The 18,372-nt window shown below is 36.5% G+C and overlaps 1 protein-coding gene across 1 annotated transcript; it reads right to left on the reverse strand.

Annotated features, from left to right (window-relative positions):
* Positions 1–215: 215 nt before the first annotated feature.
* On the reverse strand, positions 216–17,955 carry alg6 (ALG6 alpha-1,3-glucosyltransferase). Its single transcript, XM_044129908.1, has 14 exons — positions 17,718–17,955; positions 17,402–17,486; positions 17,216–17,305; positions 16,615–16,703; positions 16,148–16,230; positions 15,998–16,062; positions 14,751–14,936; positions 13,419–13,554; positions 8,956–9,041; positions 7,809–7,893; positions 6,317–6,387; positions 5,330–5,398; positions 3,859–4,051; positions 216–944 (listed from the first exon to the last, which is right to left on the reverse strand). The coding sequence occupies exons 1-14, from the start codon at positions 17,797–17,799 to the stop codon at positions 747–749; spliced, it is 1,518 nt and encodes a 505-aa protein (XP_043985843.1). The 5' UTR covers positions 17,800–17,955; the 3' UTR covers positions 216–746.
* Positions 17,956–18,372: the final 417 nt, after the last annotated feature.

Below are 18,372 nucleotides of genomic sequence, written 5' to 3' on the forward strand. Positions count from 1 at the left end.
TTTAATGATGTTGAATAAAAGCTTGGAAAGATATAATTTCCGTCTAATTATGAGCTCCGTCTCCACCAGGGCTTTGAGGGTGATTTTAGCGCACTACTTGGCTAATGTAGACAATTTATTTGAAGCCGGTTTGAATTTAATTATTTAATAACACGCCACTAAAAATGATGTTCGCTTCAGCACAGCAAGAAATATGAATTCATTTTTATGAAAACTACGTTTGTACAAAATATCTTTAATGATGAACAGAAATCCACAGTAGAAAAATGAAAGTTTACATGAATACAAAACTGGTCAATGTGCATTCATCACAATCCCTACAGAGTCCAACAGAAGAGGCAACATGAACAGTAACAGCACAACTGCATCAACATCTTTTATGTTCCCAACATAATTATTACAAGTTTTTATTGACATGGCATTTGAAAGTCTCATATTTAGGCTGCAGAACATCTCCTTGTGTAAATCTTTATTATTACTCACATTATAGCTGTTCCCCTTTCAGAAAAATCAATTGATTAGAAATATTTCACATGCACTGTTGGTCCACAGAGGAAAACACCAATACTCTTTCCTTTCACTTGATCTCACAACTTTCTTTGATCTGCTGTTATTAATATAGATACTTTTCATATGAACTTGTCTTATTTTTCTATTTGAGAGTCAGAAAAGCCTCGTGTACAGTCTAGGTGGTCAGAGCCAAAACAGACTCACATTGCAACACTGAGTTTCCTGAAAAAAATAGCTTAGTTATTTTTCTTTCGGCTCTTTTTTCTGGGTGGGTCCATGAACTGAACAATATTAAAATGTAGAAATACTCCCAAGAAGTGCATGAAGGCTGTCGTTGACACCAGGACAGGAAACAAGTCTGGTAGATGTGGCGGTGGGTCCATAGCTACACACAGGATGCTCAAAACAGCCATAAGAGCCATGCTGATGTAGAACTATCAACGGCACAGACAGAATGGATGTCAAAAACATGAAATGACAATAAAATGTTGCAAGGATTGCACAAAGATGCATCAGTGGTCAAATTATCATGAACACAGAGGACGTAGAGCTACAAAACGGAAACAATATTATGTATTGATAATAATAATAATTAATGTAATGATTATAATTACTTTTCAATATGATCAATGTTAACTATCATAATCCATCAACATTAGGTGTTTCAGACAATAAAAATTCTTTACAATTCTTTGTGCTGGATGCAGTGTGATTCTGCATCCTTTACCCAAGTGTTTATGAACACACCTTTGATCAAAACTATTTGATGTGTGTTGAAGTGGACAGTTTGTGCAACTTCATGTGTCAATTTTGCAATCTCCAATTTCAATCAAATTTATATTATTTAAATTAATCTGATTTAAACCACACACACACATACATACATAATGCATACTTACAATAAATACTAGTTATTTTAAAGTTAAATAGACATTTTACAGCCTCCAATACAAAGTTAATTATGTTCTTGTCCTTTGAAGTTACTTACACAAAAAAAAAGCAAAAACATGCTTTTCTTTTCCAATATGTATGTAATGAAATTGAAACATTGAGAATAAAGTAAGTATTTGATTGCAAAAATTAAGTCAGAGTTTTGAGAAAAATTTGAAATGTTTGTGAAAAATTGTAGCTTCAAGAATAATGTAGATTGAAAACAATCTTAAGATTGGTCAAGAATAAAGTGGAAATAATATCTTCAAGGAGAGATTGAATAATTCTTTTTTATTAAATCATATTCTAAATTAAGATGTTTCTGGCTCATTTCCACAAGACAAGACTGTCAATGTACATTTTCCCACCTTTAACTCGTCATTACAACATTGTTTTCTTCATTCCAGCCTTTAAGAGTGAAGTCTCTTTGGTCAATCTCATCATACTTGACAATTATGAAGATTCAGGACTGTTTTATATACAAATAAATAAATCATTTTTATTTGTGGTATGAAAAAATACTATAATTTTTACCAAAAAGCTTTTTCTTTAGAATAATTTAACAACAGGTTAATATAAATAGATAGTTGGTAATTCCAGTCCAAATTAATTACACTACAAAATGTATCTATTTTTAATTACAATGATCAATATCTATCTCAAGGGACTGTTTTTTGTTTCTTTTTTATTTGAAAACTAGATTTTAAAATTATTCTGCTGATCAGAAGCTTAAAAGTTGAACTTCAGGATGTTTCTGTCTCCTACCTGAGGAGACCAATCCCAGGATTTGAAGGAATTAAAGCTAAGTAAGTGATGAATAACTTGAGGAACATTAAATAATTATCTGGCTATTAACCTTTGTTGATGAACAAACTATTAGCATTTGTCTTGAATCCAAAAAAGGTTTTAGGGAAAACTTTTAAAATGTGAAATTGAGTGAATGGCAATACATCAGGGGTGGGCACATCTGGTCCTCGGGGGCCGATGTCCTGCAACTCAAAGATGTCTCCCTGGTACAACACACCTGAATCCAACAGCTGAATCACCTCCCAAGTGCAGTCAGGTTCTCCAGAGTCCTGCTAATGACCTCATTATTTGACTCAGGTGTGTTGAAGTAGAGATACATCTAAAGGTTGCAGGAGACTGGCCCTTGAGGACCAGGAGTGTCCACCACTGCAATACATACTCTAAATCCATCCATCCATTTTCTGTTCACCCTTGTCCCTTAGAGGGGTCAGGAGGGTTGCTGGTGCCCATCTCCAACTATGTTCTGGGTGAGAGGCGGGGTTCACCCTGGACAGGTCGCCAGTCTGTCGCAGGGCAACACAGACACATACAGGACACACAACCATTCCCACACACACTCACACCTAGGGAGAATTTAGAGAGTAAAACTCTATATATAATAGAATTATACCATTAATTACATATTGCCCACTGATCACTATTTGTCCATGTAACCATTCTTTATTGTCATACAAAGTTATTAATAACATAAGGGATTCTAGGAGTTAGAGTACTTGTGTTTATTTTTGCTTTGTGATGCAAAAAATAAGTCTGTGATTATTATAGAGGAAACATCTCATGCCCTCTCCTCTCCATCACCCAAAACCCATGAAACTTTATCTCCATCGTCAGGGCTCACTATTTATGCTGCTTGTGTAAATAAATATATCTAGGCAAACCTGTGTTTATGACATGTCCTATAAAAAGACACCTTCTCTTAATCTCTGACACCCTACCGGTACCGCTGTCGCTAAGGAGTTGGCGGCAAAGCCACTTCAGATGCTGTGGAAACTCAAATAAGTGATAAATAATTCTAAGGCTGACAGCAGCAGTCGTCCCAGGACAGCTTACAAAGCTTACACCAGCAGATGATATTTATTTATACAGTTGGACATATCTTCTGACAACGTTGCAATTCAGGTCTGGAAGCACTTTAGAAATACAAGGCACTTGGGATCCTCAAATCAGCACCCTTCTTTTTACAGCCAAGCCAGCTTAAATGTTACTGGATACATGTATAGAAATATTTTCTCAAAGGTTGAATTCTTGCTTTATAGCCATGCCTACTATCTCACTGAGGTTGTTAAGCTGTATCAGAGATTTTATTTGTTATTTGCACACAAACAGCAGATATAAACAACCTTTTTTTCTTAAAGCTACAAAAGTATAAAAAATATTCAGTATGATCTTTGTTTAAACTGCCAATTAAACCTGCAACCAAATGATTGCACAAAACAATGATTAAAAATACTTTAATATATACATCTTTTACTAATTATTTGGTACATTTTCTCCTTTGCTGTGGTCAATTCAGTGTAAGTGAATGGGTTGATAAAAACCCTCCAAAAGACTTTAGGCCCTTGAGAAAAGCAAAAACCATTTGTAGATTTTACAATCAGAGGCCACACTTACCTTCCATTTAATTATACAAGCCAGGTGGATTTTGGGTAGAAAGGAAAACAGCTTCCCATAGATACCAAGTTTCAACTCATCCTCTGAACAGTCATCCAGAGCCGACAATAAGTAGACGGTGAGAAAGGGAAACCCCAGGAAGGTGACAGTGTAGGGAACCAGCAGGCCGTCTTTCAGGAAAAGAGGGAGCATGCTTGACAGAAGAAAAGAAACAATGAGGGTTTATAGTCTAGCCTTTACCTGACGAGTACCATCTTCAACTTGAATAAAAAATGTTTTTTGCAAGTACACAAAACTTGACCACTGAAACTGATTCATTTCAGCACCACGCTCTGTTGAAGAAAAGCAACAGCAATCGAAACATTTTTATCCTGCAGGCCTTTATGAGCAGAGCGTCCCCTGAGGAGAGACGGTTATGACATTCATGCAGAGCTTATCTCAGTTTAGCAGCAGGGCAGAAGCAAGAACAACAGTTGCCTCACAGTAAACGCACAACACCCGGCTTAGAAAAACCTCTCTCTGCACAACAATCTACTTATTCAAACTAATAAGTTCCATTCAGCAGCTAAATGTTTAACATTTAAGAAATACATACTTCCTCGATGTGAGCAGACTGGGTTCATTCACCCATAAAACAGCCATTGCTCGAGCATTCCATCAGCCAATTATATAAACAAAAGATGTATTTTTTTTTTAAATGAAAGAGTCTAGAGAGATAATGTGAAAGCCCAAGTCAGACTGTACTATGAACAGTTCCAGACGGAGCTCCTGTTCCTACGCAGCACACTCGGACACCAGGCATGCAGAGTATGTTGTGTAAGCCCCACATATCCTTATCCTAAACCACACGCACAACAATTAGCCCTGCCGGAAGAATTTAACAACAGCTGGTGAAAGTTAGTTGCAGCATTTGCACTGCGATTTCTCTTTTTCCATTCGTGGTGTTCTCATATCAGCCATCTTCTTAGAGAGTTCTAGGGTTTGCACCTTAACGGACAAACAATTTCAAATCGCATCTACAGTAATTGTATGAAAAACTGTCAAGATTCATTCAAATCATGGCAATCTTATTCAGCTTTTAGACCAATTACATATCGTCCAATTGAATTAACAGAATCCTCTGACACTTAGTTTGACCATATATTTTGGATCATTATCTTGCTACAACAACCAATTCCAAAACATTTCCATTTTCTAGTGAGGTGTGTCAGATATTGTTGTTTAAAATGTTTATATTTAGCAAATTCACTTTAACATCTTTGAAAGGTAAACAGGCCCATAAGCCTCACAGTTTCTCAATACTTGGTAAATGTGGCTCCATTGTAAAAAGTTTTGAATGACTGGTCTGACAAGAATTGACAATTTAAAAAAAAAGAAAGAAAAAAAAACTATCTACAATAAAATGGTAACAACAAAAATAAGATGCAACTTTAAGGTTTAATTTGCTTTCTGCTGGTGAAAGTGTCTTTACCTGAATGTTGAGGCTTGCAGGAACCAAATGCACACGAGTGGAAATTCATTCAGAAGGAGGCAGACTGGGCTGAAGAGAAAAGAAAAAAGGTGATTGCACACAATTTTAAGCTGATTCTCAACCACTAACATAGCAAATGAAAATAAATTAGATATAAGCTAAGTGGATAAAGATGTAAAAACAGCTGTGGCAACAAAGAGAAAATCTGTGTGTCCGTATGTAAACCTATTTATAACCTGTTTATAACTGAAGCAAGCTACCAGCTTCAGTTCTAAACTGTTCTACAACAGAGGAACCTTCCAACAGTTCCTGAGCCCATAATTACAGTCAGCGCTCTTTGGTGATCCTGTTACAGCCCAATAATTGATCCTGCGCAAACAACACCCCGAGCTGCTGCCTACTATTCTCTCCTAATCTCTGGGCATGCATTACTGATTGATTCAAGGGGACAGGTGGGAGATATAACTCAATAGTTAATAAAGCAACAATCTACACTGATCTAGATTAATAGATGAGCCCAGATTCAGGAACTAAATCCCACGCCATGAAGTCTATCCCGGGTTTCACTCTCTGTCTACAGCTTTATAAGTAAACCATAATGTACAAAACACATTTTAAGCCACATGTCCAAGCTCTGAAACTATCGTATGACCCACCTCTAAAATTACACAATGCATATCATGGGAATGGTTGCTTGGACTAGAAGTATAAAGACAGGAGTGGATAATGTAGCAAGTCTGGGCATAAATTGAACATTAGTTTGAGGTTTATAACATCAGCACAGGAATTATATCACTTTTATGTTTTTCTAAAATTTATCATTTGTGAGAAAACTTTATTCACTGATGTCACCAAACAGAAAAGTCAAGAATAGATAAGAAGAGAAGGCAAACTCCACCATGGTTTAACTTAGAGTTCCACCAAAGATCTTTGTTCTGTGGCATGAGGGTAGTAACCAGGGTAAACAATTCAGATACAACAACTTACAGGGCAGCCAACAGAATGGACTTCTCATGAACTTGATAGGAGAACAGGAAAAAGGCCAGAGATGAGTTGATCTGAGAGCAAAGAATCATTAAAAAATTAATTAAAACATGTACAAAAAGAATGAATTGGCAAAACATTGTCTAAAAAGGCTAACTATACATGCCTTCCAAAAGGGTTCATTTCACAATGTTATAGGAATTTCTTGGAGTAAACCACACATAGTAGTTCATAATTGTAAAATGAAAGGAAAATTATATGCAATATTTAAAATATTCTGCAAATAAGTCTGAAAAGTGTCTATTGGAAGTGTGTAGCACCTTTGAATTAATCCTCCACTGCAACTGACACGCTTACGGCAAGAATTTAGGGATGTTTTTCGCAGGTTTGCACACCAAGACTTAAATATTTGCATTTTTTTCCTTTAGAAGGCATCTTAAGATAAGTCAGATTAGAACATCTGAAGAAAAACTTCATTCAAGATTTTCCACAGATGCCCAATAGGGTTTAATCCTGGGCTTTGACTTGGCCATCCTAACACATGCATATGTTTTGATCTAAACAATTCAACTTAGCCTATTGGAGAGTAAACCTCTAAAAAGGTTTTAGGTTTTTCCAGTATCTAACCTGGAAAAGGAGCAGCTTCTCTGTTTATGATGAAAAAGAAAATCCCCAAGCATGATGCTACCACCACCATGGGTCACTCCAGAGATAGTTTGTTTAAGGGGAAGTGTTGTGTTAGCTTACCAGCACCCTCTGCATTTTGTTTAGAGAAGATTAAGTTCAACTTTGTTCTGATCCAACTACAGCATCTATTTTTTGTATTGTATATAGTTCATCACAAAATAATTCTCATCACAAGAGCTTTGATTTATCATTGCCATGATGAACTTCAGTTACTGATGGTAAATAAAAAAACACAAAACTGACAATATGATCAGAAATTTTATTTTTTCCTATTTTCTTCACTGTCTCCAACATTATTATCTAAACATCAATAAAATTCGAAAACATGGTTAAATGGAGCTACTGTGTGGAGTTAAGTGATATTGATCACACTTTTTTAAGTAAGTGGCATCCTGAAGAAGCCTATTTTAAATAGGAATGTTTTCAAGAACAACATTTGTGTTTGAATGCTGTCACACATTCACAGCCATATAGCTACCTAAAAAAATAATAGTTTTTTTATCTTAATCTTTATTGTTATTATAATAGTACAACAAAATATGGCAATAAATTAATGGATGTGGCTTTGTAGGTTTGCAGCTGTGCAATACTGTTTTGGTTTTAGGATTGCTATGAGAGCTATACAAAGCTTGGGATTTTGGTTTATAACCCAACTTAAAGTCCTCTTCTTTTCCCTTTTAATTTTATAATGATTTGTCAATTACACAAAACCTCAAAATACATTGAAGTTTGTGGCTGTAACATAGAAAAAGTAAATAACATTTAAATACTTCAATAAGACATACTATTGCTACCAAAGTGCACTCACCAAAGCCAGTTTAAAGTTCCAGAAAGTGGGCTTCATCAGCAATCTGATAGAGGATGGAATTGCTGCTAGGAGAGTGAAAGCCAAACTGAAACACATAAAGTAGCAATCTATTTTTTAAAATGTAAATCTAAATGAACAAATGACAAAAACACTCTTGTACACACTGTTGTGTGGATATCTCTCTAGGACAGCACCTGCTCTGAAACGAAGACCTCTTGACATGTAAGAATTGACCAAATAATAATTGTTCTTGAAGGTTAGTCAGTATTAGTTTAACCCCTCAATTGTCACCTGCTAGGGATACAGGGACCAGAAGAGACAGACTTATGTGTCAGAGTGAATGTGTATAAATGTGCAGAGAGGTCAAGGGTTAGTTATGTGAGACGGCAACAATGTGCTTGTACTACAAATCATAGATTATTGAAATAAAGAGATCCAAACACAGCAGAGGAAAACAAATAGGTTTTAAAAGTAATATAATCGGTATACAATAAGTTTAGTATACATGATTTTCTTCAGAACAGGCCTTTGTGTTACAGAAATATGTTAGTCACATTTTCACAGCTGATTTGTTCAACATAAACTGCATAATCACAGGGTACTTAGTACTCCAATCTATTTACCAACTAACACACATTTGTTTGAAATACCCAACAATAAAAGAGGTCCAACTTAATCTCTGGTCTTAGCAGTCCAGAAGAAACGTGTCCATACTACAAACACTAGACTCCTAAAATTAGCTCGCTGGGTTATTTAAGCAGGTTCCGCCATGTCAGAAGTGTTGGGCTGAGTTTATTACACTAAGTGTAATGGTGTAATAAGGGTTTCAGTTTTTAGCAAAAACCTGATTCATGACAGACAAATGCAGAATTAGTCTTTGTTTTTATGATGACCGTTTGGGACTTCAACATTTGGAAAAACAAATGTAGCTTGTTCAAAGTTTCTCATGAGTGCTTAGCTTCGGGGATTATCTGCTTTGATTCCCTCGAACCCGCTTTTATTTCCAAGAGCAAGCTCAGCTTTCCCCGTAAAATGAAAAAGGGATTTTGGAGCAATGACTTAGAAAAATGACAGTGAAAAAACAAAGAGGTGTCAGGAGGACAAATGTGGAATAAAAATGAAGTTGTTTCACAGATAAAAGGATTACCTGAGGTAAAGCTGAGAGTCGCTTGTCAGAATGGATCTGATCTTTATCACGGAGTTCAGGCTGCACCATGTGTTAGCCACCTTATCCTACACACACACACACACACACACACACACGCACACACACGCAGGCACCCCCACACACACATACACGGCCAGAAAGCAAAAACAACATTAGGAACATATGTTTGAGTGGTGATTTTATCTCAGATTACCATTAGAAACAAAAAGCAATCAACTGTTACTTTTTCTTTTGTACATTTTCTGTTTTAGCATTGAATAATTTTAATTGATTATGCACACTAATTCTCCTCCACAAAATGAATGATAATAATTGTGTTCACTCAGCAACATATTTTTGCCATTATATATATATTATATATTTTTTTAAACAGACTTGATTTAAACAAAGACAGACTAAATAATGTGGTACTATTCCAAAAGGAATCTTACTATACACAAAAATGTAACATATAATACACATAAACCATAGAATTTTAAAATATTCATCTTTTATGCATCATCAGGAGCACAAAACAAATCAAGAAATTATAACATATGAAAATATAAATCAAAAGAAACTTCAAATTACCAGAACTAAAAATTCAGGATAATAATACATCTTTATTAATTAATTTATCCTCATGATTATCAATGTGAAACCCAAATTCAGAGGTTTTTTTATACATGCTTCTGACTTAGTCTACAGATGCAAAACAACGAAAACCAATAAGAAGATTTGTCAGACAAGTCAATAATAAGCCTCATCAGGTTATTGAGATTCAGCTGTAAGAAATATTTTGCTTTCGATCAAACGTTTTGCTATTCTTGACTCTCTGTGTGACGTTCTGGTGAAGAATTTGATTTAGGGTTTTTTTTGCGTGTGTGTGTCACCCGATCTCAAATTCACAGTGTGCATCCACAAAGATAGGGGTCCTCAAATCCAGGCCTAAAGGGCCACTGTCCTGAAACTTTTAGATGTGTCCTTAAGCCAGCACACCTGAATCAAATCGGCAAATTAACTCCTCAGAATGCAGCCTAGTTCTCTAAAGTCTTTGATTCAGCTGTATTGAAGCTGATATAAGTCTAGAAGTAGCAGGACACCAGACCTCTAGGCCTGGATTTGAAGACCACTGCACTAAGGCATTCAAACAAACAACCAAAACAAACAGCCGACCATTCACTCAGAACCAGAGGTGCTGTGTCAATATTTCCACCTCAGCTAAACTTCAAAATGGAACTATGGGAGTGGCATTAAAATGAATTAATTAGATGCAAGTGAGCCTTCACGCTCAAAGCTGATTCTGGGCTGGATTAAGGCACTACATATGTTTTCTTTAGTGGCAGTTTTGGTGAGGGAAGCTGATGATGCAAAGAAACTTTAAATTAGTCACCTTTTCCCCTTAACTCAGATGTAAGTAGACAATTAAGCCTCAATTAAGTTAAGAGTAATATTGGGTTGTGTTTTTCTTAAGTTTTCTCCTTTTTTTCCCCTCTCACAGCAGAGTGTGTTTATTATTCCTTCCCAATTTGTATTTTGATTATTTTTCTCCTGCCTGGCAAATATGAGAAATTCGACCAAAGTGTTGATTATAAAGAAATTACAACTAAAATAATTTATTATTATTATTTTTAGGCAGGTATAATTAAGTTAATTGTTCTATGGTAAAATAAGTAATTTATTCATCAGAAAGATTTGGATAAATTACCCTAACCCTAATGAACGTAATATAGTTTACAGTAACTTAACACTAAAGAATCTGAAAAAAAAATCTTGTCAGAGATAAAGTATGCTACAAACGTCATGACAGCTGTGTGGTTGCTGTAGTTAAGATCAAATGAGGAGGTCAAGTGCTTAGACGGACGCTAAGGGATCACTTAAAATAAAATCCGAGCCACCCGTGTGCCCATAATATCACACGTTTAGAGCAACTAAATATTTCCTCTGTAGCTGTGTTTAACGGTGATCCCATCGAGAAAATCTATTCCTGGCCTCCTCTCCATGCTACAGCTGCTTTACTACACAACTGTATGGCTCTTAATGGTATCCTCTTCAGTAGCACCAAATTGTCTAGGGTTGTGTTTTCACAGCCCCATCCTTTCCTTTTTCCCCTCTCATTCTCAACATCAAACAACCACTGTGGGAATGTTCCTGGACACCAAGATGAAGGCAGAAGCCCACTGGCAAATGCGAGTCTTGAAGCCACAAAGGAATTTCACAGGGAGAAGCGTTTGGTGCCATTTTTGTGAGCAGGCAGCAACATGAGACAGCAGAATGCAGTTCAATGGGTAAACTTACAACCGCTCCCTCCCACAAGTCGACAGGACCACCGCTCAGCAGTCGTCGTCTTCCCCACTCGGGCCTTCTGCTTGCAGTGTGTGATTTCATGTGTAATAGGACGCCTTTCCATGCTGTCATCAAAGACCAAGTTCTATGTTTGAATCATTTTGCTGAACAAATACTGTCCCATTGCATCCTGCTCCGACAGCACAACATCTAATTACGCCACATATCCTTGACAACTTGTAGTAGGTCTCGCCTTGGGGACCGGGACTAGAAATTTCAGGGTTACAAGGTTTCAGAAACTAGAGCTGCAAACCTCGGCCTCTGAGCTGTCATTCAGCTGAATGTCAGCTAAACATTCAAATAGAAGCATACATGGTCACTTTAACCCTGTTTCTTCCATGACACCTTTCAACACCGGAATTTCTGAAGTGTTTTAAGTTTTCTTTTCCTCCATCATCCCTGTCTTTTGTAAAATATCATGTACCAGTGACTTCCTATTTAACTGAGCAGTCAGAGCATAAAATGAGTGTTTGAAACACTCAAGCACACTTGTTTGTGTTTTTTTTTTCCAAAGATGCCGTCAGCAGTGGGACACCAGCTGTCCGATGTGCACTGATATGCCTTTAAGTGTATCACTCGCCCCTATCATCGGTCCATATGGCTGGAACACGGCTGAGCTATGAAGTGCTGAAAACAATCCGGCCATAAATTAGTTAGATTTATCTGCATCCTCCTACTGTACATCATGAATCCCAACACCTCCCAGGGATAGGGTGAAACCGATCTCTTGACCTTTCACCATTTTATTCCACTGTTTTCTTTGATCCGGCAGGGTATCGGTTTCCAGCCAGCTAAGCACTGGAAGAGCTGGAAAGCTATTCACTATGCTAAAAGTTGGTAACATCGTGTAGGGAAGGACGCATGCCTCATGGGTTCCGTATGACGTCAATGGAAGCATCAGTCACGGCTTTGTTGCCATAACTTGGTGTCAAACTATTATAAAATTAGCATAAACTGTTGAATGTCACGGGCTATAAAACTGCAACTCCTGACTCATCCAAAAAAAATAAAAAATCCTACACGGAAAAATCAAGAATAAAGGGGAATTTAAGTTTAAAATCATTCCTTTACTGGTCAAAATGTGAAGCAGCCTCCACCTTTCAGAGACATTACTTTAAAGAAAAGATGAAATATTGTCTGTTGATTAGTTAAGTGATTTAATAATAAACATCATATTGAAATAATTATTAGAGATATTTTGATCTGATCCCAGATGCTGGATGGAGTACTGATCACCACGTTTCTAACCAATACCTGACAAAAGTAAATTCCCAATATGTGATCACCTTACACGTCTATGATGTAAGGTAGTTTTAGTAATTACAAATCTAAGCAATAATCAAATGTGGAGTTCCTCAAGGCACTATTCTTGAGCCACTTTTTTTCAATGCCTAAATGTTCCCCCACACTCAGATTAAACATCTCTAACTTATGTGTGATGATGATACAAAACTGAACATTTCACTGTCCCACTTGATAATAGTCATTAAATGCCACTAATTCAGTGTAATTAACTAATGATTTAGAATTTCTTCCAACCTAATGCAGAGAAGACATAAGTCATTGTTTTGGTCTCATAAATGCCTTGAGATCAAGACTCAATTGCACTGAAAAGAAACCTAGCTGTCCTTTCAGACACTTCAAGAATAATTTGCCCGTTTCCACTCTAAAAACATATCCAAAGTTGAAGGCTTCCATAATATGCAGAAAAAATTGCTTAGATTATTGTAATGCTGTTTTTACTGGTCTCTGAACAACTGCCTGGTAGCAGTTGAGCCAGCAGGCAGCTCAACTGAAATGCAGCTGTAGGAGTTATGACTAACACCACGAACATGGATCATATTGTGTCATAATATTAATTTAGGACTAAAACATTACTGTTTAATGCATTTCTCCATTAAATAATTTTTTTGTTTTTATTTTAGTATGCATTTTAACAAATCTTTCAACATGTTGTCTTAATGACTGTTGTAATTTTATAGAATTTCTTGTTAAGATATTTTTCTTTACCTTTGTTTCCTTATTTACTGTAAGGCACCTTTAATTAGTTTGTGTACCATTTTAATAAATTATCTACCCATCTTGACAGAGTTTAGATGCAACATATTGCACTGTACCTCAAACAAGCCACGATCCACGGGAAAGATCCTCCTGACCACCTGCAACACCTGACTGGGATCAGGTAGGAAGGGCAGCCAGCAGAGGCCAAAAGTCACCAACACTGTGGCAGTAATTTTCACCAACAGGATGAACCTATGTGAATGACAAAACATCTTTCATTGTGGGCAGTAAAATTATGTCAACTAAATAAAAAAAACAACTAAATACCTGTTTGGGTATTTAGTTTTTCTTCAGGGTTTCCCTAGACAATTAGCACAAACTGTCTGCAAGTCCTAAATTTGGGGTTTGACCCTCCTGCTGAGGAATGTAGTGAAAGCCATGCATCAGCTGAAAGTCCCCAGTGGGGGTCAGAGTAGCTTGTCAGCTGTAACTGTGAAGCTGCTGGTTAAGTTGCACACACAGGCATAGCTGAGGAGTTTGGGCATGGCGAGAGTGTCATCTGGACATATCTTCCCAGGGGCCTAATCCGGCACTCCATTTGCTACTAAATGCCCTTGGTACATTGTTACTAGATAAACAGACACTGGACACACTGGTAATAGCATCCAATCTGATTACCTCAGTCATTCTGTGACTCTCAGGAAGACACTGCTCTCTTACAGGCTCACATTACGAGTGTGGGCTTGCAGCTGACACATTCATGCACACTGACAAAACAATATAATCAACAAATGCCCTCTTCAATAACCATGTTAGCACAGGGATCAATTTAAATTATCTTATAGATTGGTGTTTCCTTGGAGGTGTTTGGGCATAGAAACAAAGTTTAACAAAACATCAACAGAGAAAGAATACTGAAACATAATATTTAAACATGTATTTTATGAAGATATACCATTTCTAAATGTATAATTTAATATTTCCCAAAGCATAGCACCAATCCAATTTTGCAATCGCCCTCCATTTACTCAATTGTAAGAAAAACTAGTTTCTCTTTGGGTTTTCTGAACAACTGTTCTTTCAATATTTTTAGAGTTTGGTTTACATCAGGGTTGCCCAAAGTTGGTCCTCGAGGGCCGGCATCCTGCATGTTTTAGTTCTCTCCCTGGTAGTACCAACAATCTTTTCAGCATGTCAATGTTCTTCTTGGGCCTTCTAACAAGTCATCATTGCATCCAGGTGCGTTAAACCAGGGAGAGAACTAAAACATGCAGGATGCCGGCCCTCGAGGTCCGACTTTGGGCACCCCTGGTTTACACATTTGACAGCCTTGGATTTGGCCTCAGAAGAATAAAAAAACAGTTAATTGTATCCCAGTTTGAGATGATGTTTGTATCCCCCAAGGTATACTATCTATCAAACTGTACAAGCAAAGCAATAACGCTTACCCACGCCCAATTAGCCCAGCTTTGATGCACTTTCCAAGAAGGTAACAGAAGAAGGGCAGTGCATGGTACAGCTCCATCTGTTTGTAGTTGAGAGCCAGAGAGAAGGCCAGGGAGCCTAAGGAGTTCCAGCCCAGCCCCAGAGCCAGAACCCCCCATAGGGCAAAGCCCAGGCTCACTCCATTATACCCGACACAGTCAAGGCTTTTACAAATTACTACTTTCACGGGCACCATTACTAATGTCTAAGCAACAAACAAAAGAAAACAGGTGGAAAAAGTTTAAATTAGGACATTTTTAAAGAATATAAAAAACAATATTTGACAAGGTAAAGGTTCATTGTCAACATATACAAACATCTGTTTGCAATAAACAAAAATATACTTTTCTTCTGGAATTAATAAAGTGTAATTTAATCTAATCCAAGATTAATTTAAATAGTTCAACATAACTATTATCACAAGTGGTTTCTTCAGATTAAACCCAAGCTAATGACTACTGCAGTCTTAAAATTATTCGACTTCTTCATGATATTCATCTTTAGAACATAACACACATCTTTAGAACTTAAAACACCCCTTAGCTGTTGAAAATGTAACTCATACTCAAGGCACCAACTGCTGGTAGCATTCCTGAGGAATATCCATTCATTTCTAGTCAGTCAAGCATGATGACTCCTTCAGTATCATCCAAGATTTCTTCTGAAACCCAGCCCTAGTGGACTGGAGGTAAACTCAGTACCCTTGTCCTTTTTGAAGGTCTAATGACATCTAATCTTCAGCTGTCTCATGGACAGCAAGAGGTATTTTTCAAGAATGTCCTAATGTTTGTGCAATGTGTAATGTTCATCTTTTCTTTTAACATACATCAGGTTTCTAGTGCCAGAGGAACCAAATGCTTCACTGGAGGCATGGTAATGTTTTAACGTTAGCATTAGCTTCAACATGATGGAGGATTAATGATACTGAAGCTGTACAGTTTTATGAAAAAAGATTATAACACTATTTTTGTGTTCTACCAGTAATGTGGACTGTCAAATTCAATTCAACAATTTTTCTGAGATGCAATGAAAAAGGTATACCTGACAGACAGCTTGACTGACACTTTATGTTAATTGTAATACTTTACCATGCTGTTCTACTGCCACCCTTAAAAGTCAGACTATACTTCATTTAAACAAATCAAAGTACTGAAAACATTACTGCAATAAATTTAAAAATAAATAAAATACATTTGCACGTAAAGGATACTGAAAATGGCCATAGTCTATGAGAATTAGTCCAGGGTAAAGAAGAATGCTGAGAAGAATGGACACCTAGGAAGACAAATTCAAAAAACTAATGACTACATTTGGATTTTCAGAGTACATTACTATATAGACATTCAGGTACAACCATTACCTTTCTCTTAGCAGAGCCATCAGTCAGGTATAAACAGTATAAAACAACTGCAGGAATGTATATCAACACATCTGTCACCAGGACTAAAAAACAGAAAACAACAAGATTAAAATAATTTAAGAAACCAGTAACAAAGAAAGGCAGACTAAAGCTTTTAGTGTCTGCCAATAAAATGTTGCTTTAGCTAAAAAAGCTCTTAGAACTACAGTTTGTTAAAATCTTAAAAAACAACAAAAGTTAAAAAAGACTAGAAGAATTTTAAATGGAGTGCAACCCTATAAATTCAAACGCGTATGTATCAGTGCATATTTATTTAATACTTAAAGAAAATTATGACAAAATAGTTTTCATTAAAAATCTTTACCCTCTTGATGAAAAAGAAATTTCTTTAGTATATAATATTACTACAATTATTTGCAGACAGAATTACGATGCAAACATTGCAGAAGGTTTTGATGTAACTATACCTGTAGTTCTCATAAACAACTTGTGGGCAGGACTTTCATAGCCTCTGGATTTGTGCAGCTCAACCCAGTCAGGGTTCAGAATATTTGCTCTGCAAAGAGAAAAGAGAGGAAATGCACAATACCCATAGCTAGCATTACACATGTGCATACAAGATGCTATAATCACAATGGCCGGATTCTGCCTATGGGCTAATGAATAGCTAACCTTTGGTAGCATACAAAAAATTGTATGCAACCTGACAGTAGCTACCTGTCAGTAGCTAAATCAACTAAAATCACTGACAGGTGGACAATGATTTAAGGAGGCACCCATATACTCAGTATGTGTTCCTTATTTTTGAGCAGCTTAAACATAGGAAATTAAAATAAAATTTAAAAATTGTTACAGTTACAAAAACTTAAGTGTAATTTGAAGCACATATATTTTTTTGTAAGCTATCTTTTTCAATACAGGAGGCAATTATGTATTTTTTATTTTTTTAAAAAAGCTGTGATCTTGTGACAAATATGTATACTATGTTTTATATATAAAACCTATGATTCCCCCTCCCCTCCCCCAAAGATCATACGTTTCTATGCCTAGATAAGTGAAATTACTCACACATAAGCACAGAGCCAGCTATGGTAGGCGGTGAGAGGAGGGTAGTCAAGACCCCAATAGTTCAAGTCATTGTCAGAGGTATTAAAGTACCTGAAGAGAAATAAAACTGTTACTAGAGGGACAAGGATTTGGCTTTAGCAAATCAGGGATCTGGTCCGATGATCACCAGAACAGTGTCAGACTTGCCACTGTTGAAGAGGGAGGTTGTAGGTCACTTCCTGCCAGTGTCTTTGGGCTTCATAGTCACCAAACATGGGAGGTTTTCCTGCACCTGTACAGAAATTATTGTGCTGTCAGCAAATGTTAACTTCTACTGATGAAACAAAGAAATAAAAAACCCCAAACAATCGACAGTAATACAAGTTAGCTAGTTTACTCTTTTAATATAAAAAGAGTAGTATATTGCACATCTTCCTGGTAGTTTCTAAACGATCAAAACAGCTGCACAAAAACAATCCAGACAACTTAGTGTAGTTAACATGGAGGTTCACACGCTCCCTACCTGAATATGAGTTTAACGACACGCCCCATCTTACCAAAACAGCGAGTAAAACGCTAATCGATACTAAACTCCACGTTTGCATAGCTCTAAGTGAAAAAACGGGATTTTGTTTTAGAAACAAGAGTCAAAAACAGCTTCATTCAGACTCATTCAGGAGTCCGTTTTCCGTATACGTCATCCAACAAAGGCTACGTTTCACTCGCTCATTGGCCAGAGAGTTCTGACGTGAGGAGGAAGTACAACGAGCCATTTCAAAACCTGGAATTAACAGAGATACAGGAGTTTGTCGTTCAAATATCAAGATAAGAAAACATTAATCACGTCAGTTTTCCCCCTCAAATTTCGGTAATAGAAAATCTTAAAGATCGTTTTAGAGTCTAAGTATTTAAGTGGTCGTCATATGTAATGTTAACCAGGACAGATGCTAAATCTGCTAATCCTTTGATGCACCATTTAAATTAGTTTATAATTAATTAATTAATTAATTCATTCATTCATTAATTTAAGTATTAATTAATTCATTAATTAATTTATAAACCTACGCGATTTATAGTATATTTAAATACCCCAGCATTTTTCTAAATATTAGAAACTAAAAAGTTAGCAAAACATTATATTTTGATAGTAGGCCTATTACAGTAAGAATGTACGTTAA

This window comes from Gambusia affinis, linkage group LG10, assembly GCF_019740435.1.
Source record: "Gambusia affinis linkage group LG10, SWU_Gaff_1.0, whole genome shotgun sequence".
Classification (NCBI taxonomy): domain Eukaryota; kingdom Metazoa; phylum Chordata; class Actinopteri; order Cyprinodontiformes; family Poeciliidae; genus Gambusia; species Gambusia affinis.

What these genes read in the sequence shown, in the direction of transcription:
- alg6 (XM_044129908.1), bottom strand. Translation starts at nt 17,799, where the DNA reads ATGCAAACGTGGAGTTTAGTATCGATTAGCGTTTTACTCGCTGTTTTG. An exon ending in ATGGCTCTGCTAAGAGAAAG is followed by an intron (nt 16,063 to 16,147) that starts GTAATGGTTGTA and finishes TTGTCTTCCTAG; the next exon opens with GTGTCCATTCTTCTCAGCAT. An exon ending in GACTCTCAGCTTTACCTCAG is followed by an intron (nt 7,894 to 8,955) that starts GTAATCCTTTTA and finishes TATGTGTTTCAG; the next exon opens with TTTGGCTTTCACTCTCCTAG.